This window comes from Bos taurus, chromosome 7 (genome assembly GCF_002263795.3).
Source record: "Bos taurus isolate L1 Dominette 01449 registration number 42190680 breed Hereford chromosome 7, ARS-UCD2.0, whole genome shotgun sequence".
NCBI lineage: Eukaryota > Metazoa > Chordata > Mammalia > Artiodactyla > Bovidae > Bos > Bos taurus.
In genome coordinates, this window is record NC_037334.1 from 66,037,043 (window position 1) to 66,063,163 (window position 26,121).

At 42.0% G+C, this 26,121-nt stretch overlaps 2 protein-coding genes across 6 annotated transcripts in view; one reads left to right on the forward strand and one right to left on the reverse strand.

Moving 5' to 3' along the window:
* The window catches only part of FAXDC2 (fatty acid hydroxylase domain containing 2), a 28,120-nt gene extending 22,295 nt beyond the window's left edge, over positions 1 to 5,825 (reverse strand). Inside the window, 4 exon segments of the mRNA XM_059888915.1 lie at positions 125 to 129; positions 4,407 to 4,611; positions 5,180 to 5,591; positions 5,812 to 5,825. Coding sequence (XP_059744898.1) covers positions 125 to 129; positions 4,407 to 4,611; positions 5,180 to 5,591; positions 5,812 to 5,825 — 636 coding nt within the window.
* CNOT8 (CCR4-NOT transcription complex subunit 8) lies at positions 5,120 to 24,036 on the forward strand. 5 transcript variants are annotated; one of them, XM_005209655.3, is made up of 7 exons: positions 5,120 to 5,427; positions 12,968 to 13,149; positions 14,277 to 14,470; positions 17,941 to 18,102; positions 18,809 to 18,953; positions 20,755 to 20,865; positions 22,508 to 24,036. In XM_005209655.3, exons 2-7 carry the CDS (start codon positions 13,033 to 13,035, stop codon positions 22,655 to 22,657), a joined length of 879 nt encoding a protein of 292 aa, XP_005209712.1. In that variant the 5' UTR covers positions 5,120 to 5,427; positions 12,968 to 13,032; the 3' UTR covers positions 22,658 to 24,036. The 5 variants fall into 5 exon arrangements, with proteins under 5 accessions (XP_005209712.1, XP_005209711.1, NP_001179703.1 ...); XM_005209654.5 differs by having other exon boundaries at positions 5,125 to 5,277; NM_001192774.1 differs by lacking the exon at positions 5,120 to 5,427 and adding an exon at positions 5,459 to 5,599 and having other exon boundaries at positions 22,508 to 23,071.
* The last annotated feature ends 2,085 nt before the right edge of the window (positions 24,037 to 26,121 follow it).

Genomic DNA, 26,121 nt, shown 5'->3' on the forward strand with positions numbered 1-26,121 from the left:
ATGGGACTACACAGAGGAGGGAGATGGTAAAAACACAGACGGAGGATGTAGACATTAGCAAGACAGGAGAGGACTCTGTGTACTAAGAGAACATCCCAGGACATTTCTCAGAGGCAGATCTCACCTGCACTGTAAGTGGGCAAGACACAGAGGTGCAAAGGTGAGAAGGCATGCTTGGCCTTTCTTTTAATGAACTTGGATGCGTCCTAATCTTGGTGACGAGCTTCCCTGCCCCGCTCCCACTCACCTCTGCAGTTGGCTGTTTCCCAGTTCCTTCAGGTCCCTGCACAGCTCAAGCCAACTCTCTCTTCTTTCAGCCCCCAGTTGGCAGCTGCTGCCTTCTCACCCTGCTAGTACTCGGGTGGGCTGGGAGGCTGGCCAAGCTGACTGGCTGGCTCAGGCCAGGCATGTGAACATAATGGGAAAAAGAATTTGGGTCTATTTTGATGAGAGACAAAAATGCCCTTCTTGCCAAAGGACATCTGAAAACCAAGAGGAAATACTTGGTTCAAGCCAGGGCTTGAAAAAGCACATTTGGCTGAACTCTGAGCTTCTGTCTTTTTTTCTTTTTCCAAACTTCTTACATCTTCCTCAACTTAAGAAACTGTCACTGTCCCATAGGAGGCAGTTTCGATAAGAGTCGTGGGAGTCAGGTAAGGTCAACGGCAGAAGATGGGCTGTCCAAGTGGATAAAAAGCTTCTCTGGACCACAAGGTCTCATTGTCTCACTTTTGATGGCTTCTGTTGCTGCTGAGGGCAGCCAAGGGAGGAGAGATGTAGCAACTACTGCTGTTGAGTCTAGATGCAGGAAGGAACCCCTCCCTGGAGAGGTGAAACAGGTGAAATTAGAACACAGGATGACCCGTGATGTCAAAAGGTGAGATTTTTGAAAAAGAATTGAATTTTTATTTTTAAGTTTCTGAAAATTATTTTTTACTAGGCAGCATGTATGCCTGATATAAAAAACAAAAGGGTCAAAAGAGTGTACAGTGAAAAGCAAGTCTTTTTTCATCCTTCCCAGTCCTCTACTTCTCCCAAGAGGCAACCCCTAGAACTAATGTTTTTGTATTTCCATCTAGAGCTTATCTCTGTAAATACTAACATATATGTCTCCCCCTTTTAGGAACAGCTTGCCATATATACTTGTTATGCTCCTTGCTTTTTCACTTAGCATGCACATGCAGAGATTGTTCCATTTAGTACCTTGAAGAGCTACTATGTTCTTCTTAAGGTTGCATGTTGTCCCTTTGTCTAGATGTGTCATACCTTATCCGGCCAGTTAAAAGACCACATCTTAGTCATCTTTTCCTAATTCCCTGCACAACACAAATCTCAGTAAATGTTCAGTGCTTCTTCAGAAAATACATCTTGTACAACTTGTTCATTTTTTTATAATTGCTCTTTTTAGAGGTACCAGTATTTGTTCAATAATCCAGATACTTGTGTAATGTATATATTCCTGGCCACTCAAGTGTGTCTTGTGCACTGATCAAACATTACTGACTTCCAAGGTCTGCCTTATCTTGCTCCTTTAATGTTATTCCTCACTATGTCTTATTTTCCTGTGCTCTAAGAATCACTGCCATATGCAAATATTTATTGATCACTATATGCAGAATTTTCTTTTTATCTATTTTAAAGAGGCAGAGTAGTGGTCAAGACAAGGAAGGAAATTCTGGATGGGAGGATTAGTACAAGTGGAGGTAGGAATGACAGAAAATAGCTTTATATATCTTCGTGGCACTAATAACTTTGGCATATAGTAGGTTTGCAGTAGAGTTTGCATGAATGAGACACTCTTCTTTGATCTTCTGGTTTTTCTCTCCATTCTGTCTTTGATGATTCACTTAGCTTTCTTGTTACTTCAAGGTTGTATAAGATGGTCCCTTCCTTGGCTGATCTCCTTTAAAGGGAGGACAGGTTCTGAGATCTTGAAAGAAGGTAGATGTGGGCTCAAACTGGGCACTGTCATTCACCAGTTTTGTGACCTCGGCCTCTCTGGGTCTCAATTTCCTCATTTATAATATAAGCAAGTTTGATAAGAGTATCTTGGAGGCCCCTTCCAGGTCTAATGGAAGTTAGATTTTTATAGCTATGTTTACCAATTTTTCTGGAATATATCCCTCATCCCAAACTCCAAATAAACACATCTGGTTAAAATCTTCAGAGATATTCTGAAGCCTTGGGGTCCCATTGCTCCTAGAACATTACAGAACAATGCAGAAGTTCAAAAAAGATTCTCAATGCTGGTCATATTACAAAAAAATTACAGGGATCTTTGAATCTGGTTATAACACTAAAGATGAGTTTGTTACATTCATGAACAGGGAGAGGAAGGGAGAGCAAGAGCATTAGTATAACAGAAAGGCTTGGCTGGCTAAGGAAATCATTCTGTCTTGTTCTTTTTTTTTTCCTGTCTTGTTCTTAAGGAAAACTGATTTTACAACCAATGTTCCTCAGTTTTTTAAAACCTATATACTCTTCCAGCTCAGAAGATGTTTAAGTCTTACTTACTGTAATGACCATTCATAATGTGTGCCATTCAAAAGCAAGTTTTTTTTCTTTTAAATGTGATATATATTATTGAATATATTCTTCTCCAGTTCAGTTCAGTTGCTCAGTCGTCTCCAACTCTTTTTGACCCCATGAATTGCAGCACGCCAGGCCTCCCTGTCCATCACCAACTCCTGGAGTTCACTCAAACTCACGTCCATTGAGTCAGTGATGCCATTTAGTCATCTCATCCTCTGTTGTGCCCTTCTCCTCCTGCCCTCAATCCCTCCCAGCATCAGAGTCTTTTCCAATGAGTCAACTCTTCGCATGAGGTGGCCAAAGTACTGGAGTTTCAGCTTTAGCATCATTCCTTCCAAAGAACACCCAGGACTGATCTCCTTTAGAATAGACTGGTTGGATCTCCTTGCAGTCCAAGGGACTCTCAAGAGTCTTCTCCAACACCACAGTTCAAAAGCATCAATTCTTCGGCGCTCAGCCTTCTTCACAGTCCAACTCTCACATCCATACATGACCACTGGAAAAACCATAGCCTTGACTAGATGGACCTTTGTTGGCAAAGTAATGTCTCTGCTTTTGAATATGCTATCTAGGTTGGTCATAACTTTTCTTCCAAGGAGTAAGCGTCTTTTAATTTCATGGCTGCAGTCACCATCTGCAGTGATTTTGGAGCCCCCAAAAATAAAGTCTGACACTGTTTCCCCATCTATTTCCCATGAAGTGATGGGACCAGATGCCATGATCTTCGTTTTCTGAATGTTGAGTTTTAAGCCAACTTTTTCACTCTCCTCTTTCACTTTCATCAAAAGGCTTTTTAGTTCCTCTTCACTTTCTGCCATAGGGGTGGTGTCATCTGCATATCTGAGGTTATTGATATTTCTCCTGGCAATCTTGATTCCAGCTGTGGTTCATCCAGTCCAGCGTTTCTCATGATGTACTCTGCATAGAAGTTAAATAAGCAGGGTGACAATATACAGCCTTGACGTACTCCTTTTCCTATTTGGAACCAGTCTGTTGTTCCATGTCCAGTTCTAACTGTTGCTTCATCTGGGACTTCCCTCCCATCAAGAATCAGTGATTTACACAGTTGTTCTAATTTTGCAATAAGCAAATGCAGCATAAAATCCATTGTTTGCAACAAACACTTAAGGTCTTTGGAAATATAAGCCATCAGGGTGTTTGTTTTACACTTGTGTAACCTGAGAAATGAACAGTCAGTTTTGGGGTTGGGGGTGTTGGAGAGGGGAGAAGATGGGGTATGTTTCCTACTTGATTGTTTCAGTGCACACCAGGCCCAGTGCTGTGGGGAAAATATAGGCTGTTCTTCATGTGACTAGCTCTTGATAGAGCTACCCTGTACTGAATGTTATGACAGAGTGGATAAGAGGATATTAGAAACTCACAGGGCAGGGAGAAGGGAGTGCCTTGTCTGCCTTCTCCATCACAGTATTGCTGAATGGAATGACTGTTAAGCCTGCAGCAGTGCTAACAAATACTGAGTATTTCAGGGATAACAGAGACAGGCCAGAAACAATGCTTTATTGAATACACTTCTATATCTTGTGCAGCGTTTTTCCATTTATTAACACAAACATCTTGTGAGATGGTTTTTCATATCCCTCTTATCAATAAGGAGACAGATACTCCTTCGGAGACGGAAAAGGAAGGAGTGTTCAGAAAGTGCATTTTTAATGGGATGAGCCTTCACATCCCTGGGGTTGAATTTGCTATCCACTTACCAACAGCTCCTTCAAGGGAAGACATCAAGGAGGATGACTATGCTCTGGGGAGCCTGCACCTTCTCACACAGGACGGGAGGTTTTGCGTGAGTGACTGTGAGGGCTGCTTGGAACTGCTAACTGTTCAGCAAGTCAGTGTTCTGCGTTCTCTCCCACCATCGGAGAACACAAGGCAGCCTCGCATCCGAGCTCGGTCAAGCTGCCCAGAACAGGAGTTGGCAAAGAGCTCTCTTTTCAAACAAGATTCACGGATAATCAGAGGGCAGGTGCGGGCTTTGAAAGAACCTAAGCTAGGCCTGGACCTCACTGCTCTCACAACGAAGATCTGGCGAGTTCGCTTATCATCCGACATGTCTCGGAGCTTCTCGGAAAGCGGGAGCGCACCAGCATTCGCCCTGTGCCTCCCCAACCAAGGCCGCGTCTTCTTTGTAATTCGAACAGACCCTAGGGCTAGTTGCTATGGTAGCGGTGCCGGCTCTGCTCTCTGAGGAGGGGAGGTGGGGAGCGGGCCTTGGTGGATGTCACCTAGACTTTATTTGGGGTTGCTGCTCCACTCCCAACCAATTGTTTGTCAGAAAGGAAGTCGTAAGGGAGATGTCTTGTAAGTGAAGTGTCCAGAGGGCCGCATTAGTATAATCGGAAGGGGTCAGGACAACCCCTCCTTCCCCCCGCCCCCCAGCAAAACTCCCTAAAAGTCTGCTGCCGCCGATATTAATGGTCCTTTAGAGAAAGGAGAAAGAACCCAGACGTCGTAATTGTGAAGATTGAGTCAGACACACCAAGCCCTTCCCTCGGCCTTTAGTCTAGCGAGGCCACGCCCACCGCCGGGAGGAGGCTAGCCCTAGGCCACGCCCCTTCTCGAGCGTGCGCGGAAGGCGAACCTAGATGGAGGAGCAATGGTGTTTATGAAATGAACCAGCACAACTAACCGCGCGAAGGCCGGAGGGGCCTGTATTCCGCGTGCGTCGTTCGAGGTCGCCCCGCCCCGCCGTTTGCGCGCCCGCGCGACGCTCCCGCGAGGCCACAGGTTGGGCGAACACGCACAGGATCGCCGGGGCGCGCAGAAAGGGAGGGGCAGGCGGAGTCAGGCGCGCGCGCGCTAGGAGGGACGCGAAAGGAGCAGGCGAGTCGGGCGGATCGGCTGGATAGAGCGGTGCGGCCGGGTTGTTTGGAGGAGGTGCGTAAAGCCGCTCTGGGCCCGGGGGCGCCCATCTCACTGGGCCGCTCGGTTCTAGGACCCGATCCGGGGCAGGGGGAGGAGAACACCAGGTCAAGGGCCACAGTCGCCGCTCCCGGGACGTCCTCCCGCCAGCCCCTCTGACCGCGCTTTGCGGGCTCTGCCTGTCAGGGTAAGCGGGTCCAGGCTTATCAGGGAGGAGGATCAGATGAGAGAGTGTGGGAGGCCATCAGGGGCCTGCGGGAGGAAAGGGAGGGGGAGCGTGCGTGAGGGAAAGGGTATGAGAAGAGAAAGAGGCCCATCAAATAAAACAGTAGCCGTAATAACCACCACTAGCACAAGACAGTAATATTCTAGTGCTGTGTACCGGAGCTTGAAGAGCACCTTATGTGCTTCATCTTTTAACCCCTACCGCAGTCCTCCGAGATGTATGCCATCATTAAACCCATTTTAAAAGAAGGGAAAACTGAGGTAGGAGAGAGGTTAAGCAACAGGCAAAGCCCCATAGCTCCTTCGCGTCCTCGCTTCGAACTTAGGTCTCTTTGGCCCTAAGGGGTGTAATTTAAGTATCTTTATTTTACAAAAAAAAAAAAAAAGAAATGGGGTTAGGAGGAGAGGGGTGAGGGTGGTTTGCAGTGGGAAAGTGATCCAGAACAGGAGAGAAGGATGAAGGAAGAAGGTGTAAGGCAGGGGACCTGAGTTTGGAACCTCCCGCGCCTTCCCCTTCTTGGTTCTTGCGGCCTCACAACTTTTCCTTGCTGTTCGGTGGCTTTCTGAACTAGAGCTGTTCTTTCTGGAGGAGCCAGCTCACAGGCCCGGGCCACAAAACTGGTTGAACTGCGGTTCGGTCCAGGGTGGGGTCTTGGGACACTGTTTGGCGGGGGCGGAGGACGGCGGCCCCCGCGGCCGGGATAGGGAGAACCCCCCTCCAGGAGGCTGCCGTTTTTTCTGAAGTGCTGCTTACTTCCTTTTCCTTCTTAGCCGTGCGTTGCAAAGCCTTTGTCCTGTCTGCTAGAATGGGGAAGTCTTCTTTATTGTTTCCTTGCACTGAACTGCACACACAGCCTCAAACAAAACACACCCAGAAAAACCAAAACTGCTTTTCCCAAGCAAGGTCTGGTTCTCTGGATTGCTTGCAGAGAAAGCGTTTTGTTGACTTTTTCTTGAGTTGCTCTTCAGAGCTTTTCTGAGTTAGTAGGAGCTTTGTTTTGGAGAAGTTACCCTGTAGATCATTGAGGGGCGATCTGCTCAATTTGTTCTACAGATGAGCACAGGGCAGACACCTCAGGAACTCCTGAGTGGCCTTACACAGTCTAGTACTGGCAAACAACAGGTATCAGGGCTTGTATTTTGCTTTCATATAGAGTGGAGTAGCTTCTGTGGGAGTCAGGTTTTCAAGTCAGCCTGAGGGGCAAACCTCGTATGTAACCAAAATTATCATTAAAAATTCCTTAGGCAAGTGCAGAATTGGAAATGGCCATTGTGTTTCTCAGTAAATCTAGCACAGTTGTTTCGCCCTCATTTTTTTAAAAAAGATAATTTATTTATTAGTTTTGGCTCTGCTGGATCTGTTGCTACGGAGGCTTTCTCTCTAGTGGCGGAGACTGGGGGCGACTCTAGCTGGGGTGTGTGAGCGTCTCTTGCGGAGCACAGGCTCTAGCCAGCGGGCTTCAGCAGTTGCGGCACAGTGTTGCTCCGCAGCCTGTGGAAACTTCCTGGATCAAGGATCAGACCTGTGTCCCCTGCATCGGCAGATGGATTCTTAACACTACTCCATAGAGAAGTCTTCTCCTTCAGTTTTGAAACGTATTACAGTTTCTTTGGTTGTAATCCAGGTAAAGTAATTAGGTTACCTTTAGGGGCTGTGTTGAACAGATACACACAGTTGGATGGCATAGAGTCATTCTACACTATGAGGTGCCCTGTACTGTGCTGTGTTGGCACTGAGAGAAAAAGTATGTTTATTGATCCCCATTTTAGGCTCATACTGGAGCTTGTGCTCACTGAGTGGAAAGTGGCAGGCAGAATTTTTAGCTTTATTTATTATTATCATCATTATTTCTGTCGTTTTCGGCTGACAGTAGAAATTTATGCTAAATTAAATGTGTGTAATGTTCCTTTTCAGTTTTTGAGTGGCACTACATTTTGCTGCTCCCAAGCTATTGTTTATTTCTGCATAGTTTTCCTAGATAAGGGTTTGGTGGAAGCATGTCTTAAATATTTTGCCAGTGGTGTGGTTTTGACTTCTTGTTTGTCAGTACTGTAACAGTGATTATACATACTTTCCAGCTGGCTCAGTGGTGAAAAATCTGCCTACCAGTGCAGGAGATGCAGGAGACTTGGGTTCAGTCCCTAGGTCAGGAAGATCCCCTGGAGAAGGGAATGGTAACCCACTCCATTGTTCTTATCTGGAAAATCTCATGGACAGAGGAGCCTCATGGGCTACAACCATGGAGTCGAAAGAGTCAGACATGACTGAGTATACCCGCACACATATAACAATGGTTAGCTTTTAAAAAGAAGTAAAAAAGTACAAAGTTATATGTTACAGGTGTATAACAGTGATTCACAATTTTTAAGTGTTGTACTCCATTTATAGTTACTATAAAATATTGGCTATATATATTCCTTGTGTACAATATATTGTTATAACTTATTTTATAATAGTTTGTACTCCTCTTAATCCCCAGTCCCTATATTATAAAAAGAGTTTTCTTGGAAATAGAAGTCATGATACTACCTTTTAAAGTTAATGTCTTTGAATTTCAGTTTTCTTATCTGTAAAATATAGAGAAAAATTGTTTAGTTGCTAAGTCATCTCCAACTCTTCGCGACCCCAGGAATGCAGCCCTCCAGGCTCCTCGTCCTTGGGATTTCCCAGGCAAGAATACTGAAGTAGGTTGCTGTTTCCTTCACTGGGGGATCGCAGGGATTAAACCTGAGTCTCCTGAATTGGTGGGTGGATTCTTAACTGCTGAGCCACCAGGGAAGCCTGTAGAGAATGATAGTACTGTAAAAGTTGTTGTGAGTTTTCTTCACTGTTACTTTGAAGCAAATCCCACATTTTATGTCCAGTCACTTACAACTATTTTGCATTATCTCTAAAACGTGAGAACTTTAAAAAAAACACTATTAACTGCTATGTAACACCAAAAAAAAAAAAAGGAAGGGGAGTAAAGAAAACCTTGAAACCAAAAATAGTCAGACATTGTTCAGACTTCTGCTGCTGCTGCTGCCACGTCGCTTCACTGGTGTCCGACTCTGCAACCCCATAGACAACAGCCCACCAGGCTCCTCTGTCCCTGGGATTATCCAGGCAAGGATACTGGAGTGGGTTGCCATTTCCTTCTCCAGTTCAGACTTCTACTTGTCTCAAAAATGTTAGAATTTTTTTTCCTATGAGTTGTTTAGAGCAGAGTTTAACTAAGGTCTGTATGTTTTGTTTGATTGATAGATATCCTGAGTCTTTTACCTTTATTTCTTGTAATTTATTTTTTGAAAAAGCTGGATTCTCTAGTTTCCTGTAGAAGTTTCTGGATTTTGTTGGTTGAGTTTCTCTGGTGTCATTTAACATGTTCCTGTGTCCTTATTTTCTGTATATTAGTAGTTAAATATAGAGACTTGGCCAGATTCAAGTTACTTTTTTTTTGCAAGACAATTTCATTGTGGTGATGTGTTTTGTTTTTGAGGCACATAATAGCTGGTGGTCTGTTTTTGTGATGATTACAGCCATAGTGATTATTTAACATCTTTATTGAGATGTAATTTACATACGATAAAAACACCCATTTTCATGTAAAATTCAGTGATTTTTTTTTTTTTTTTTAGTAAATTTTTTGAGATGTGCAATAATCATTGTTGCGGAGTTTGGGAACATTTCTGTCTCCTCAATAAGATAAACCTCATTCCCATGTATATAACTGTCAGTCCCATTCTACTGTGTAATCTTTTTTGTCTTGATAGATTTTTTTTGCCCTTTCTAGATATTCCATATAAATGCCAGATGTTTAAATTTGTTGCTGCTGCTGCTACTGCTGCTGCTAAGTCGCTTCAGTCGTGTCCAACTCTGTGCGACCCCATAGATGGCAGCCCACCAGGCTCCCCTGTTCCTGGGATTCTCCAGGCAAGAACACTGGAGTGGGTTGCCATTTCCTTCTCCAGTGCATGAAAGTGAAAAGTGAAAGTGAAGTTGCTCAGTTGTGTCCGACTCTTAGCGACCCCATGGACTACAGCCTACCAGGCTCCTCCATCCATGAGATTTTCCAGGCAAGAGTACTGGAGTGGGGTGCCATTTTAAATTCGTTAGGAGTTACAAAATGGTGATAGTCTATCACTCTGTATTTATTTTTAGCTATACAACCTCTAAAGAGAAACTTTCCTGCAACTGTTTGGTTATTTGGGGTTATAGTTTATATGGGAAAGACAGGATACATATTTTAAAAAAAAAGTCCATTCACTCTCATTCTCTAATGGTGCCCAATGAAATGTATTTTCTTAGCTCATTGTGAACTCTTAAAAAATTTATTCATTTAGTCTTGGCTGTGCTGATTTTTCATTGTTGGGGCTTTTCTCTAGTTCCAGTGGGCGGGGGCTTCTCTCTAGTTGTGGTGCGAGGGTTTCTCTTGTGGTGCCTTCTTTTGTTGCGGAGATGGGCTCTAGGGCACAGGCTCAATAGTTGTGCATGGGTTTAGTTGCTCTGCGGCATGTGGGATCTTCCCTGACCAGGGATCGAACCTGTGTCTCCTACATTGGCAGGCAGATTATTTACCACTGAGCCACCAAGGAAGCCCCATTATGAACTCTGGATTTAAATCTCTATCTGAGAAGTCATAATACATTGTAGTAATTATCCATAAAGATATTCAGATCATATTTTGTTTGACCAGGGAACTCAGGGAACCTCTTCAGATTGTTCCCTGAGTTCTTTTGATAAAACATTAAGAATCGGCCTGCAATGCAGGAGACCTGAGTTCGATCCTAGGGTTAGGAAGATTCCTTGGAGGAGGGGATGGCTGCCCACTTCAGTGTTCTTGCCTGGAGAATTCCATGGACAAGAGGAGCCTGGCGGGCTACAGTCCATGGAATCACAAAGAGTTGGATACAACTGAGACTAAGCAACTAATGCTTTGACATTAGAGCTTCTTAGCTCAGGAACCTTGTTCTAAGGGTTTAAATAATCTAATTGTCCTCTTTTTAAACCTGATATTTGCTGCTTAGAGGACAAAGACCTTTTTTTGCTTGAATTGCTTTTGTTGTTTTGTTTTTATGTAAATGTCTCACTAGGGATACCCGCTTCCCCTAAAGTAGTTTTATGGTTATGTTTGATGTGACACCAAAAAGGAAGTGTATGAAGGGGTACTGATATAACATTAATGGGCGTAGAAATGGTTTTATGCCCTATTGCAGGGGAACATATTAAGCATGGTTTAGAATCTAAGGTTTTGGGCCCCAGCATTTTCTTTCTTTCTTTCTTTTGGCCATGTTGCATGGCTTGTGGGATCTTAGTTCCTTGACCTGGGATCAAACCTGGGCCCCTTGCGGTGAGAGTGCTGAGTCCTAACCACTAGTCCACCAGAAAATTCCCCCAGCATTTTCTTAATTATGGTCAGATATTGGAATTTACTCCACACTCAGTTTGACCTTCTGCCATTTTCCGATGTTCTTGATTAGTTCATTTGCACGCCTTTAAATTGCCTATTGTGTGTAGAACAAAAATGAGAAGAAATGAATTCTGCCTTTAAGAAGCATTCACCCATATTTGTTAGGAACCTACCACAGAGTCTATTTAAGTTTCAGAGTGATTACAGAAAATCTACTATTAATTTCAGAGAAGCATCTGTCAAAGTATGGAGTAACTTGAGTAAGTGGAATCTTGAGGTTGGTAACAGACGGTTTCTCAGAAGTGTCTCAGAGAAATGATAGTACGTGGGAATGCCAATTTTGTTTTGATCCAGATTCTTATTTTTGCATCTGTCTAGCTATGGTGTTGATATAGTCATAGCTACATGACTGTAGCTACTCATCTGCCTAGCTGTAGTTATGTATGGATGTGAAAGTTGAACCATAAAGAAGGCTGAGCACCGAAGAATTGATGCTTTTGAATTGTGGTGCTGGAGAAGACTCTTGAGAGTCCCTTGGACTGCAAGGAGATCCAACCAGTCAGTCCTAAAGGAGATCAGTCCTGGGTGTTCATTGGAAGGACTGATGGTGAAGCTGAAGCTCCAGTATGGTGAAGCTGAAGCACCAATACTTTGGCTATGTGAAGCGAAGAGCTGATTCATTGGAAAAGAAAGACTCTGATGCTGGGAAAGATTGAAGGCAAAAGGAGAAGGGGGCAGCAGAAGATAAGATGGTTAGATCACATCACTGACTCCGTGGTCATGAATCTGAGCTAACTCTGGAAGATAGTGAAGGACAGGGAAGCCTGGTGTGTGGCAGTCCATGAGGTCGCAGAGTCGGGCATGACTTGGCGACTAAATAACAACAGCATCTTGCAAGCAAAGATTCATTTTACTCTTTCTAGGAATTTTCCCTTGAATATATTCAGTGGAGCCTACTCTTATATTGTGTTGAGGATCCGTGTGTGGGGTTGCTTTTTAAGTAAATACCCTTATGATAAGCTCTTTTTTGTCATTTTATAACCAGGCACATCATTGCTATAGTAGTAGCATTACTCTTAAAACTGAACCAGGTTGAGTTTATCTTGTTGCCTCCCCAGTTTCCTCCCAGAATATACATTGTAAATCATGTTGCTTCTGGTTGAATTATTATTACCTCTCTTCTCTGTTTTTATTGTTGAATTGGTGCTTAGCTTCTTACAATATTATATGGTGAAAAGTAGACATTAATAACTCAAATTCTAATTTTCATTGTAGTTGTTCAAATTAGCCCTTGGGATTGGTTTTTACAACTTAATTAATTCTCTCACTTCTTGATCTATTTGCCTCTGGTTGTATTTGACTTTTTTTGATGGGGAAAAATAGTTTCCTTTTTTGGGTATTGGAGTGGCTATTCCCACGCCCATATTCATCACACAGTGTTAAGACTTCAGCGTAAGAGTTCAGGTCCACATTCTTTCAGGCTTTCAGAGATCCTGGTACATTTAAACTTCCTGAAGTGATTCCTTTAGAAATGTTTCCATGATTTGGTCTGTGTGCAGAGTGATCAGAGTGATGTGAAAGTCTTGTGTAAGAACATTTTTGTGTTCACAGGGGATTATTTTAGTCTTCAGTTAGTCTGGAGAGGGCTCAAAAACTGGATTAGGGTAATAGCTTCATTTCTGTGCTAAAGGGCAGCTTAGGCAAAAGTGTTTTCATGTTTAAGTAATTTTATTTATTTTCTTCAAGTTGAAGAACTGAGGAACAGAGCCAAAGTATGTGTTTGTGTGTGTCTCTCCATTATATAAATGGGAGAATAAATACAATAGTCTTAATAGTTTAAGCTGACGACGTGATGGTATTGTTTTGATGTCTTTGTTTTGTTAACATCTTAATGCCAGTGTGTAAATTAATGTGCTTTCATAATATGCTTTTGAATGTAGATCAGATCAGCCATTGATTTGCCCTCCAACGTAGTCTGCCGAAAGCCCCTTCAAGTTTCTTCAGGATGCCTGCGGCACTTGTGGAGAACAGCCAGGTCATCTGTGAAGTCTGGGCCAGTAATCTGGAAGAAGAGATGAGGAAGATCCGAGAAATTGTGCTCAGTTACAGTTATATTGCCATGGTAAGGAGCTCTACTCTCTTTGACTCACCTTCTGAAACGGACTTAGGGAATATTTAATATGAGATTTTGAAAGAAATGATTGCACTAAAGCCATGGTAAATTGAACATGCTGGCAGGTTATGTTGCTTTTATGAAACATCAGGGTAGCCTGTGTGTCTGAGAAGGATGTAACCTCCAGGATCTTAGATTATTGATGATGTTACTCTGTCTTTAAATAGAAGTTGTCTCAGCGCATAGGACACATGTGTTCCACAGGTACGGTGACTTTGACAGTGTTAAAGCACTTTTTAAAAAGTAGTTGGCAGCATTTAAAAGTCAAGAGATCTTACTCAAATTCCAGATTTCTGGTATCTCTGGAAAAAATGGGCACCATAGGGTCCATGTTCCTGTCCAGTGTTGAGTAGATGGAGGGAGACATGTGTCCTAGTGAGGTCGAGGCCCTCTTTGAGAGGAGGCGCGTACTCTTTAGTTTGCTCCAGTCTCCGTTACCTATAACCCTTTTCATTTTCTGTGTGCTTTACTCCTTTACTTTAACTGCCTGGAGTTTGTGACTCCTGCTGTGGAGAGTATAGCATTAGGTCTTCAGGCTGGTATTCAGAACTCTCTCTCTGATCTTGCTCCAGGCTTTTTACTTTAAGCCAAGTGTGGCTCTTATTATTGTTTTTTAATGGCTGTCTCATGTTCCTGTATTTGTGTTTATTCATAGAGTTCTGTTCTCAACCTTGACTGTTCCTAGTTAATTGTATATGAACCTAGAATGGTGGTGTTTTTTTTGCCACCCTGCCTGTCTTGTAGGATCTTAGTTTGCCAGCCAGTGAAAGTGCTGAGTCCTAACCATTGTACCACCAGGGAATTCCCAAACTGAGAATGTTCTTAATAGACCCAGAGTTAGTCAACTACTTCTGTTCGCATTCTGCTTAGATCTCCAAGTTGTTGTGTAAAGCTTCATGATTCTAGTGCTCCTTCTGCAGATTAATGAAATCAGTATTTTAAGGTGAATTTTTGTGCCTGAGCTTGGGGTTTGTTGTATAGCTTTTATAAATGGAAATAAAAATTTTTTTATAAATGATAAGTCGGCATCCAGTGTTTTGTGGAACCTTATGACGGGAGACTTTTTCCTTTCCTAGGACACAGAATTTCCAGGTGTTGTGGTACGACCCATTGGTGAATTTCGTAGTTCCATAGATTACCAGTATCAGCTTTTACGGTGCAATGTTGACCTTTTAAAAATCATCCAGCTGGGCCTTACATTCACAAACGAAAAGGGAGAATATCCTTCTGGAATCAACACCTGGCAGTTCAACTTCAAATTCAACCTTACGTAAGTGTCTGAGACACTTCTCAGTGTTATTCTTAGACTTTCTACATTTGTGCAGACTGTGACTTTAACTGATTTTATTAGTTTTAAGTTTTGTTTCCCTCAAACCCAAGTAGGGGGTGGACAGAGTAGTCAATCAGAAGATGGAGTAACAAATATCAGGAAAAAAAGCCTCCCTTAAAGAACTCTTACAAGTTGACAATAAAAAGCTCAGTTAAAAATAGGCATAAGATTTGAATATATATTTCTCCAAAGAAGATTTAAAGATGGCCAATAAGCTTGTGAAAAGATGGCCACCATCCTTAGTCATTAGAGAAATGCAAATCAAAACCATGAGATAGTAAACTACTTCATACCCACTAGGCAGCTATAATCAAGAAGACATAATAGCAAATGTTGATGAGGGTGTGGAGAGATTAGAACTCTCATATATTGCTATTGGAAACATAAAATGGTACAGCCTCTTTGGAAAACAGGCAGTTTCTCAAAAGGTGAAACATGGCGTTACCGTATGACCCAGCAATTGCACCTAAAAGATGAAATCATACATCAGTGTAAAAACTTGTGAGTGTTCACAGCAGCATTATTCATAAAGGCCACGATGTAGAAACAGTCCGAATGTCTGTGATCTGAGGAATGGCTGTATATGGTATCTCCATGCCATGGAACGTTACTGGACTGTCCAGAGAGATAAAGTACTGACATATACATGCACGAGCTTTGAAAGCATCATACTAAGGGAAAGAAGCCAGACACGAAAGATCACATATCCTATGATTCTGTTTATTTGAAATGACCAAAATAGGTCCTTTAGAAAATAGAGTAGTAATTGTCCAGGGTGGATAGCGGGGAGGTAATGGGGAGTGAGTGCTTAATGGGTAGGGGCTTTCTTTTAGAGGTGATGATGTGGCACGTGATTGATAGTGGTTATACAACTCTGTGAATATACTAGTGAATTGCATACTTTACATGAGGGCATTGTTTAGTGCGTGAATTATATCTTAGTAGGGCTGTTTAAAATGTAAAAGGGAAATCAGTTCCCCAGTTAGGAGATCAGGGTTCTAATTGCAGTTCTGCCATTTCTTAGCTGGGTAAATTTGGGTCTGTTACTTTACCTTCTATAATTCAGTTTCCTTATCTGTAAATAGTGTTATTACTATCTTTCATAATAGAAATGAAGTATAGTGGGTATGCTAATCAAGGGTAATTGAAACTGAAGCCTATCTGATAGTGGGCAAATTTTTATGCACTTTAGAAAAAAGCTGTGGTAAAAACCACACAACATGAAATTTACCATCTTAACCATAATTAAGTATACAGTTGAGTAATGTTAAGTGTGTTTGTGTTGTGGTGAAGCACACCTCCAGAACTTTTTCATCTCGCAAATCTGAAACTGTATCCATTGAACAACAGCTCACCTTTTTCCTTTCCCCCAGCTCTTGGTAACCATCATTCTCCTTTGTTTCTATGAATTTGACTAGTTTAGATATTTCATATAAGTGGAATCATACAGTATTTGTCTTTTTGTGACTGGCTTATTTTACTTAGCATAATGGTGCTGGAGAAGACTCTTGAGAGTCCCTTGGACAGCAAGGAGATCAAACCAGTCAATCCTAAAGGAAATCAACCCTGAATATTCATTGGAAGGACTGATGCTGAAGCTGAAGCTCCAATACTTTGGCCACCTGATGTGAAGAGCCGACTCATTGGAAAAGACCCTGATGCTGGGAAAGATTGAAGGCAAAAGGAGAAGAGGGCGGCAGAGGATGAGATGGTTAGATAGCATCAATGACTCAATGGATATGAATCTGAGCAAACTCTGGGAGATAGTGAAGGACAGGGAAGCCTTATGTGCTCCAGTCTGTGGGGTCGCAGAGTTGGACACAACTTAGCGACTGAACAACAACAAATGTCCTTAAGGGCCATCCATGTTGTCATATGTGGCAGAATTGCCTCCCTTAGCTGAGTAACAGTCCGCTGTATGTATGTGCTGCATATTGTTCATCTGTTCATCCACTGATGGGCATTTGGGTTGTCGGCACCTCTTGGCTGTTTTGAATAGTGGTGCTGTGAACATGGATGTGCAGGTATCTATCACCTTGAGATACTGACTTTCTGTCTTTTGTATGTATACCTAGAAGTGGCATTGCTGGATCATGCCATAGTTCTTCTTTGAAGTTTCTGAGGAGGATGTAATTTTTAAGGGGAAAATTTGGGGAGATCATTGTTTTTTGCTCATTAAATGAGGTGGTGGTAGTGTATTTCCTATTGGGCCCCAGTTCTTGAAAACTGCTTTGTTTAATTGGGACCAGGAGCATCTAATAGGTCAGGAATAATTTTTTGATTATTGTTCATTTGTTTTGGAGCTTTCTTTGAGGTTCAGAGAATAATTTTAGGAGATGATCTGGATCTTTCCTTTAACTGTAGTTTTTGAGTCCATAGCCAAAGCCTGTTATTTGTACAGTGACGACAGTTTAGTACACAGGAAAAATAAGGGTTATATTCATTGCATGATTGGTGTTTGTATTTAAAATAGTGTGTATTTTAGTAAGAACAAGATTGTGATTCAACATTGGTTTCAGTTTAGCGGAAAAAATTGAGATTGTGGTGTTTTGCTTTCTAGTGTTCTGTCCTAAGTTTATGTGAAAAACAAAAGGCAAGCAGTGAAATCTAGTGGAAAAGGAGGAAAACACAAACCTTCATTTGTGTTATGTGGTATTATAAATATTCCTGTGTTTAGATTAATAGATCTTTACAGTGGAATACTATTTCAGAGCCATAAAGAATGTGTTATATCTGTGAGTGTTGGTCTGGAAAGATAGTCTGTGATATGTAGATATAGGGGTGGAGGTGTGTCTGTGGGTAGAGAAAACAGGGTATGTAAACTGAGATGAGAGCTTCCCTCATAGCTCAGTTGGTAAAGAATCTGCCTGTAATGCAGGAGACCCGGGTTTGATTCCTGGGTCGGGAAGATCCCCTGGAGAAGGAAATGGCAACCCACTCCCGTATTCTTGCCTGGAGAATCCTATGGACAGAGGAGCCTGGCAGGCTACAGTCTGTGGGGTCGCAAGAGTCAGACACGACTTAGCGACTAAACCAACCAACCAACCAAACTGAGATGAAAGATTTAAAACAGTCATTTCTATGTGGTAGCATTATAATAAAGTTATTTTTCCCACTTTCTTTTATTTTTAAATTTTTGCATTGATTGACTCTGTTTTTCTTTAAATGAGAAAATGTGGATCTTTCATAATGAATACACTTATTTTGCAGGGGAAAATCCCATTTTTCTTTCTGTTACAGATAAGATTACTTTGTTTGCTAGAATACTGGAAGGAATGAATTGATTTATTCTTAAAATATGAAAGCAATTCAAGAATACTTGTTCTGTGATTTATATAGTGATGGTAATATTGTTGTCCACTCCTTCTTTTACTATGCTAGGAGCTAAGAAATGAATGCCTTTTTTTTAGAGAGGACATGTACTCCCAGGATTCCATAGATCTCCTCGCTAACTCAGGACTGCAGTTTCAGAAGCATGAAGAGGAAGGGATCGACACACTGCACTTTGCAGAGCTGCTCATGACATCCGGGGTGGTTCTCTGTGACAACGTCAAATGGCTCTCCTTTCACAGGTTGGTCTCAGTGTTTCTCCTTTGCTTTGGGAGCAGGCAGTCGAATTCTTACATTACTTTGCAGTCCTCTTGGCACTCTCGTTGTTCACTAGCAGTTATAAAGTTGAAATGATAACTGTTGCTCACATTTCAGTTTTTCAAAACACACTTTGGAGCTCATACTGGTTTATTTCACACAGTATTAGGCTGTATCCCGTGGCTGTCAGGGAGTATATGCCAAGTGAAAAGATGGAGGGTGGGAAGGATAGAAGACTTGGTCACCTTTTCTTGTCATTTAAATGGCTGACCTGGGATTTCCTGGGTACTCAAAAACCACATCCTCCTTGAGAGGTGTTTTTTTTTTTTTCCTGCCACACTGCATTGCTTGTGGGATCTCAGTCCCTGACCAGGGATTGAACCCAGGCCACAGTGAAAGCTGCTAACCGCTAGACCACTAAGGAACTCTCTTCCTTTCACTGCTTTAAAATTTTTGATGTGTAAAACCCACATTGATAAACCCTTGGGTTCACTTACATATATCCCATATTAATCTGTTAGGTTGTCATTTAATGGAAAATTCAGAGTATAGGATAAACTGTAGTCCTTTGGAAACTGAAGTTCCTAACATGAGGTAGCACCATAAACTCTGAGAAATAGGCAGTTGAATGCTGGGGTCTGATAACTGCTGATAACTCTTTTACCTTACTGCCTCATTCTCTCCTTACAGTGGCTATGATTTCGGCTACATGGTAAAGTTGCTTACAGATTCTCGTTTGCCAGAAGAAGAACATGAATTCTTTCATATTCTGAATCTTTTCTTCCCATCCATTTATGATGTCAAATACCTGATGAAGAGCTGTAAAAATCTTAAGGTACACAGTATTTTTCTTAATATATAGTAACAACAACAAGAAAGATAAAAATGTAGACTTGTCACTTTGCTTTATTGCAGTTTGTTGAGCACATGTCCTTGAAATCCTACTGGGTGCCAGTCTGGTGCTAGACAGGGTGTATGTAGAGTTGATTGGCACAGGAATTTGTGTGGTAACTGTCTTTGACCTGGGCATGAATGGAGCCTTCTACTTCTCTCACCATAAGGCAGGCATTCCTTGCTTAGGGCCCACGAACCTAGTGAAACAGTTGGAGACGTGAGGTATGTGTACGATTTGTCAGGGATAGGGTTTGCAGTGTACCAGACTCTCAGAAAAAGCAAGAGAGTTCCAGAAAAACATCTATTTGTGCTTTGTTGATTATGCCAAAGCCTTTGACTGTGTGGATCACAATAAACTGTGGAAAATTCTGAAAGAGATGGGAATACCAGACCACCTGACCTGCCTCTTGAGAAACCTATATGCAGGTCAGGAAGCAACAGTTAGAACTGGACATGGAACAACAGACTGGTTCCAAATAGGAAAAGGAGTACGTCAAGGCTGTATATTGTCACCCTGCTTATTTAACTTATATGCAGAGTACATCATGAGAAACGCTGGGCTGGAAGAAGCACAAGCTGGAATCAAGATTGCTGGGAGAAATATCAATAACCTCAGATATGCAGATGACACCACCCTTATGGCAGAAAGTGAAGAGGAACTAAAAAGCCTCCTGATGAAAGTGAAAGTGGAGAGTGAAAAAGTTGGCTTAAAGCTCAACATTCAGAAAACGAAGATCATGGCATCCGGTCCCATCACTTCATGGGAAATAGATGGGGAAACAGTGGAAACAGTGTCAGACTTTATTTTTCGGGGCTCCAAAATGACTGCAGATGGTGACTGTAGCCATGAAATTAAAAGACGCTCACTCCTTGGAAGGAAAGTTATGACCAACCTAGATAGCATATTCAAAAGCAGAGACATTACATTGCCAACAAAGGTTCATCTAGTCAAGGCTATGGTTTTTCCAGTGGTCATGTATGGATGTGAGAGTTGGACTGTGAAGAAGGAAACTGTGGTGTTGGAGGAGACTCTTGAGAGTCCCTTGGACTGCAAGGAGATCCAACCAGTCCATTCTGAAGGAGATCAGCCCTGGGTGTTCTTTGGAAGGAATGATGCTAAAGCTGAAACTCCAGTACTTTGGCCACCTCATGCGAAGAGTTGACTCATTGGAAAAGACTCTGATGCTGGGAGGGATTGGGGGCAGGAGGAGAAGGGGATGACAGAGGATGAGATGGCTGGATGGCATCACTGACTCGATGGACATGAGTCTGAGTGAACTCCGGGAGTTTGTGATGGACAGGGAGGCCTGGCGTGCTGCGATTCATGGGGTCACAAAGAGACTTGACTGAGCGATTGAACTGAACTGAACTGAGACTCTCAGAGTTCTTAGCTCTAAACAATTTAAGAACTCTCTCCCCTAAAAATTGCTAATCTAAGAGGCTTCCATCTAGAATTGCACTGGCATTTACTGTTTCCCCAACCTTGTTTTCCACCAGTGAGGACTTTCAGTGGCAGAGGTCTGACAAGTTTAATATAGAAAAGAAAGGAGTGAAAAGTGGTGGAATATAAGACAGTGTATCATTTGGAGGGTTAAAAAGGGGATAGTCTGGGGTGAGGCCTGTTAAGTAAATAGTTGACATAGTTGACTCCAGTAGAGCAGGCAGACAGAGTTGACAGACATGGCTGACTCCAGTAGAGAAATTGGGTCTGTAGTATTATATATGTTTCCTTCCATCTCCAGGGAGGTCTTCAGGAAGTTGCTGATCAGCTGGATTTGCAGAGAATTGGAAGGCAGCACCAGGCAGGCTCAGACTCACTGCTGACGGGAATGGCATTCTTCAGGATGAAAGAGGTAAGGCAAAAGGCTTTTTGGAAATCTATAGTTTCTCTTGGAAGTTGATGGCCACCTTGAAAGCAGGGGTTTTTTGTGTATGTGTTTGTTGTGCATATGTTAAACACACTATGATTTGAGAGGCAAAGAAACATTCTGAAATGGAGGTTACTCAGCATACTCAAGTCTAGAAGTGTACTTTGTGTTCCTTGCAGTGCTCATCCTTGCAATTATTTGCTTTTCTTCTGATTTCTGTAATATGAACACATTTGTTAAACCACCCACTCATTTTATGCTGAGTTCTATTATCAAATGTCCCAATCTGACATCATACTTAGTGGTGAAAAGCTGAAAGCTTTTCCTTTAAGATGAGGAGCAAGACAAGGATACATACCCACTCTCGCCAACTTTTATTCAACATGGTTTTAGAAGTCCTAGCTGGAGCAGTTAGGCAAGAAAAAGAAATTCAAGGCATTCATATCAGAAAGGAGGAAAACTGTCAGTATTTGCAGATGACATACTATATATAGGAAACCACAAAGACTCTTATCAAAAAACTTCAGAACTAATAGATGAATCCAGTAAAATTGCAGGCTAAAAAAATTAATATAAAAATATTTTGTGTCTATACACTGATAGTGAACTATCAGAAAGAGAAATTATGAAAACAGCCTCATTTACATCAAAAAGAATAAAATGACCTTGGAATAAATTTTACCAAGGAGGTGAAAGACCTGTACACTGAAAACTGTGAGACATTAATAAAAGAAACTGAAGAAGACATAAGTCAATGGAAAGATACTCTGGGCTCATGGATTGGAAAAATTAATATTGTTAATTCATACTACCCAAAGCAGTCTACAGAGTGAATGTAATCCTGATCAAAATTCCAGTGGGGTATTTTTTCACAGAAATAGCACAAATAATCCTAAAATTTGTATGGAAGCATAAAAGACCCCCAATAGCTAAAGCCATCTTGAGAAAGAACAAAGCTGGCAACATCATGCTCCCAGTTTTGCCCTCTGGGGCACCCTTGGCAGTGTCTGGAGACATTTTCGGCTATCTTAACCTGGGGAGTGGGGTTATGCTGCTGAATATCTCACAGTGCTACCATACACTGGACCACCTCCTCAACCCCCAGCAGAGCGTTCTCCTGCCCAGGAGTGCCCAGAAGGGTGAGACACCTTGCTTTGTGTGCTTCATGTCCATTTTCGTAACGATTTATTACTGTATTACCCACTTTATGGACGGGAATCTGTGCCTTAAGGAGTGTTGAAGTGACTTCACCACAGTGAGTCAGTCTGAGGCTAGAGCTCAAGCTCTTAACTGTTGCGCTACCTGTTAAAAGAGCAGGGATGCAATAGAGGCCGTTGTACTAAAAGCAGCAACAGCAGCAGAGGGACCCTGGCAGTGAAAACTCATGGAAAGTATCAGTAGAAGTCTGTTTTGAAAGGGGAACCTATATAGAGAGAAAGGAACATAAAAAGACTATGCATAGGAGAGGTTTGGAGCCTCTCTTTATGAAGTTAGCTTCTAGTTGGCTAGATGGTCAAGGCCTTAAGAAAGCTGGGAGGTGCTGGTGTGATAGTGTTGCGGCTTGGCCTGCTTCTTGGCATGACTCTTGGCATGGTTCTCACCAGGGGTTCTCTGTCCTGTTCTGCAGTTGTTTTTTGAGGACAGTATTGATGATGCCAAGTACTGTGGGCGGCTCTATGGCCTAGGCACGGGAGTGGCCCAGAAGCAGAATGAGGATGTGGACTCTGCCCAGGAGAAGATGAGCATCCTGGCGATCATCAACAACATGCAGCAGTGATGGCGGTGAGGCTCTGCAGGCTGGGCCCGGTCCCAAGTGGTGCTTCCTGTGCTGACCGTGTACACTGACCTTCCTCCCCAAGAGAAGACGCCTTTTGTGAGCAAACTGTACCTACCATCTGTGTTTACAGACAGACTTTTGTTTTACTGAAGACAAAAGATGACTTTATTTTAGATCCAGAAGAAGTTTGCTCTGCATTTGTAACGTCTTCCCTATTCCTCATCCCTAAGCCTCTATTCTCCAGTTACCTCCTGCCACCAGCATCCATGGCTCCTTTGACACCTTTTAAAATCCAGGACAAGTCGGAAACAAACTAGTAAAATGTATATAACTCTTACCTGTTGTCATTCTTTTTCTTTTAAATTTGTTGCTAATCTCTGAGGATGAAGACTTCTTGCTGTGAACCTCAGCTGAGCTGAGGGCTTCGAGCAAAAGTGGAACCAAACGATGGGCTTGTGAAGTGGGTTATAGATGTTGAGCCTTTTCCTTTCTTTCCTTTCGTTTATTTTGACTTTTCTCGAGGACATTTGCTTTCCTCACACTTTGCTGGTCTTATGTATTATTATGTGGAAATGAATTAGAAATATGAAATATGAAGCCCAGATAATGAAAACGTTCCTTAAAAACAAATTTCTACTGCATCTGTTTACTGCATCTGTCTCCACATTATGTACAAGGAACTCCAGAATGGGTATTAAGTTAACCACTTAAATGTCTTCAAATCTGTTCCATTGTGCCACTGAGATTTGCTGTGACATATGCATCATTTGAAATCATTTTAAGTTTTCATTTCATAAAATATCTTGGAAATTACTGAGAGCAGGTTTTGGGTCGTAGTCTGTTATATTTTCAGTAATGTAATTTCAGATGGTTGTCTCTCTTCTCCCACCTGTTCTTCTCTGTTTTCTGTGCTTTTCCTTTTCAGCAAACTGAGAAGTTAGGGACATGGATTAATGTGAGTACAAGGAAGGTGAGTCTTAAAAAAGTCACAGTGGTTACATGTAAACAGGGCAGTAAGGAATTGGGTTTATAGGGTTCTCTTGGAGTAATATCCCATGCACAACTGGGGTAAGGAAGCTCAGGATTGTGAAATTTTTTTTAACTAGTCATTTAAAAAGTATGCTGTGTTTTTTTTTTTTTTTTCTGAATGACTACAGTATGGACAATTTCAAAAACCAAAAACTCCTTTGGAATAGTGGAAATGAAAACTGGTAACTCACTTAAGTGGATGAATAGTCTTGCATTTTAAAAGCTTATGGAAAACTCAATTTGAAATGATTAAAAAATGTCAAGTATTATAAGCTGGTATTTAAGATGCTTGTAAATATTATTTATGTTTTTAATTTTGTAAAATAAAGATTTCTTTTTAACCACTGGCATGAAGATTTGGTCTTTCAAAGCTCTGGATTGCTGGCTCTAGAAGATGGTTGTTGACATGGATGCAATTTGCCTCCATTTTCCACAAGTTGGCTTACATACAAAATGTCTCAATCTGTAGAAAGCTCTTTTTTTTTTTTTTTTGTAGAAAGCTCTTAATGAGCAACTGTGTAAACGGAATTGTCTCTTTACTTCATATGCTCTGCTGATTATTGGGCCTTACTTGGAAATCGGTTTTAATTCTGTTTCCTGGTGCTACTCCATTATATGTGGTGGATTCACTTATTAATTACTGGACTTTTAGACAAATTGAAGTTCTAGATTTGGTTCAGGACTTTGTTTCCAGTCCTTTCTTTTGGCCCAACAATATGGGGTTGTAATAAGTCTCCCAAGTGGCTCTAGTGATAAAGAATCTGCCTGCCAGTGTGGGAGACATAAGAGACGCTAGTTCAATCCCTGGGTGGGGACCATTCTCTGGAGTAGGGAATGGCAACCCATTCCAGTATTCTTGCCTAGGAAATCCCATGGACAGAGGAGCCTGGCGGGCTACCGTCCATGGGGTTGCAAACAGTTGGACACAATAAGTCAGGTATAGGAGCAGAGCTAGAATTTTGACTGCAATATATACTTCTTGTTGTAAGATTTGTGGTAAAGCAGCTTAGGTCAGTGGTTCTGAATCAAGGTGGTTTGGCATTCTGGTGACTCTGAGCCCTACATAGATGTCCTAAAAAATTTGGATTAAAATAGGCATTTAGTCACTTCTCGGCGTTTTGACTAAGATCAAGTGTAAAATAGGCATTTATCTTTGCCACAGTTAAGAACAGGCTTACTGACATGTCAGGAGAGATGTTGAGATGAAGGGTTGAGGATCTCAGTGTTGAGTGGGGGTGTACTCATTGCATAGAGATAACTTTATATTTAAAGTGCTAAAGAAGGGGCACAGGTCTAGTAGAACTGGAAAGAACTTCACTTTGTATATAGGAGTGTGTGTAGGGCTGTCAGTAGTTATCCTCAGAAAGGGATGGTCCTGCAGAATATCCAAGAGAATACTAACTTGGGTGTGATTCAGTGCCCCCCACATACAGTCCCCCTTATCTGTGGGGGAAATGTTTCAAGACCCACAGTGGGTGCCTGAAACCATGAGTAGTACTGAGCCCTATAATGTATGATTTGTAATCTTCATATACTCATGGGTAGGTAGTGTATGCAGTGTGGATATGCTGGACAAAAGGATTCACGTTTTGGTGGGATGGATTGGGAGGGCTGTGAGATTTCATCATGCTACTCAGAATGGCCATAGTTTAACTTATGAATTGTTTATTCCTGGAATTTCCCATCTAATATTTTTGGACTCTGTTGACTGGGGGTAACTGAAACTGTGGAAAGTGAAATTATGGCTGGGGGTAGAGGGGCTATTGTAATCCCAGCTATTGAATTTCTGTGGTCTGCTAAGGCAGTAAGGTTGACTGCCACTCACAAGCCTTGGTTGTCAGCCAGGGCTAGTATGAAAGAGCTGTTTAGAATCCTTTTAAGTCCAAGTTATTAATGAGCATTTTTTCAGTTTTCCAGCTTATTCAGTGGATAAGTCTGAATTATGCACTTAGTAGATACTAGACATTGTAAGTACATGCTAGGGATAAAGTAGGAAATGGAAAACAATCTATCCTCATTGGAGTTTATAATCTTCCTGTGCTGCCAGATAGTAAATCACAAAAATATAATTTGTGAACTGTAAAGTATAGGATATTGATGTACCTGAGGTTGAAGTTGAAGGACAGTCTTTGAGAAAGGACATTTTTTCAGCTGTGTTGTGCAGCATGTGGGATCTTGGTTCCTTGACCATGCCCCCTGCATTGAAAGCACAGTCTTAAGTACTGAACCACCAGGAAAGTCCCTGAGAGAGGTCTTTTAAGCTGAGATCTAAGAGATGAGCACAACTGGACCAGGCAGAGAAACAGCACAGGCAGAAATCCCTGAGATGACAAGAGAACTTGGTGGCAGCTCAGAGACCAGTGTGACGAGTCTCGAAGCAAGGATAATATCTAGGCAGAAAGCTGAAAGGAAAGGGCCAGGATTAGGCAGGGCTT

Coding starts and splice junctions, on each gene's coding strand:
- CNOT8 (XM_005209655.3), top strand. CDS start 13,033: ATGCCTGCGGCACTTGTGGAGAACAGCCAGGTCATCTGTGAAGTCTGG. Junction 13,150..14,276: donor GTTACAGTTATATTGCCATG/GTAAGGAGCTCT, acceptor TTCCTTTCCTAG/GACACAGAATTTCCAGGTGT. Junction 20,866..22,507: donor CATTCTTCAGGATGAAAGAG/GTAAGGCAAAAG, acceptor CCTGTTCTGCAG/TTGTTTTTTGAGGACAGTAT.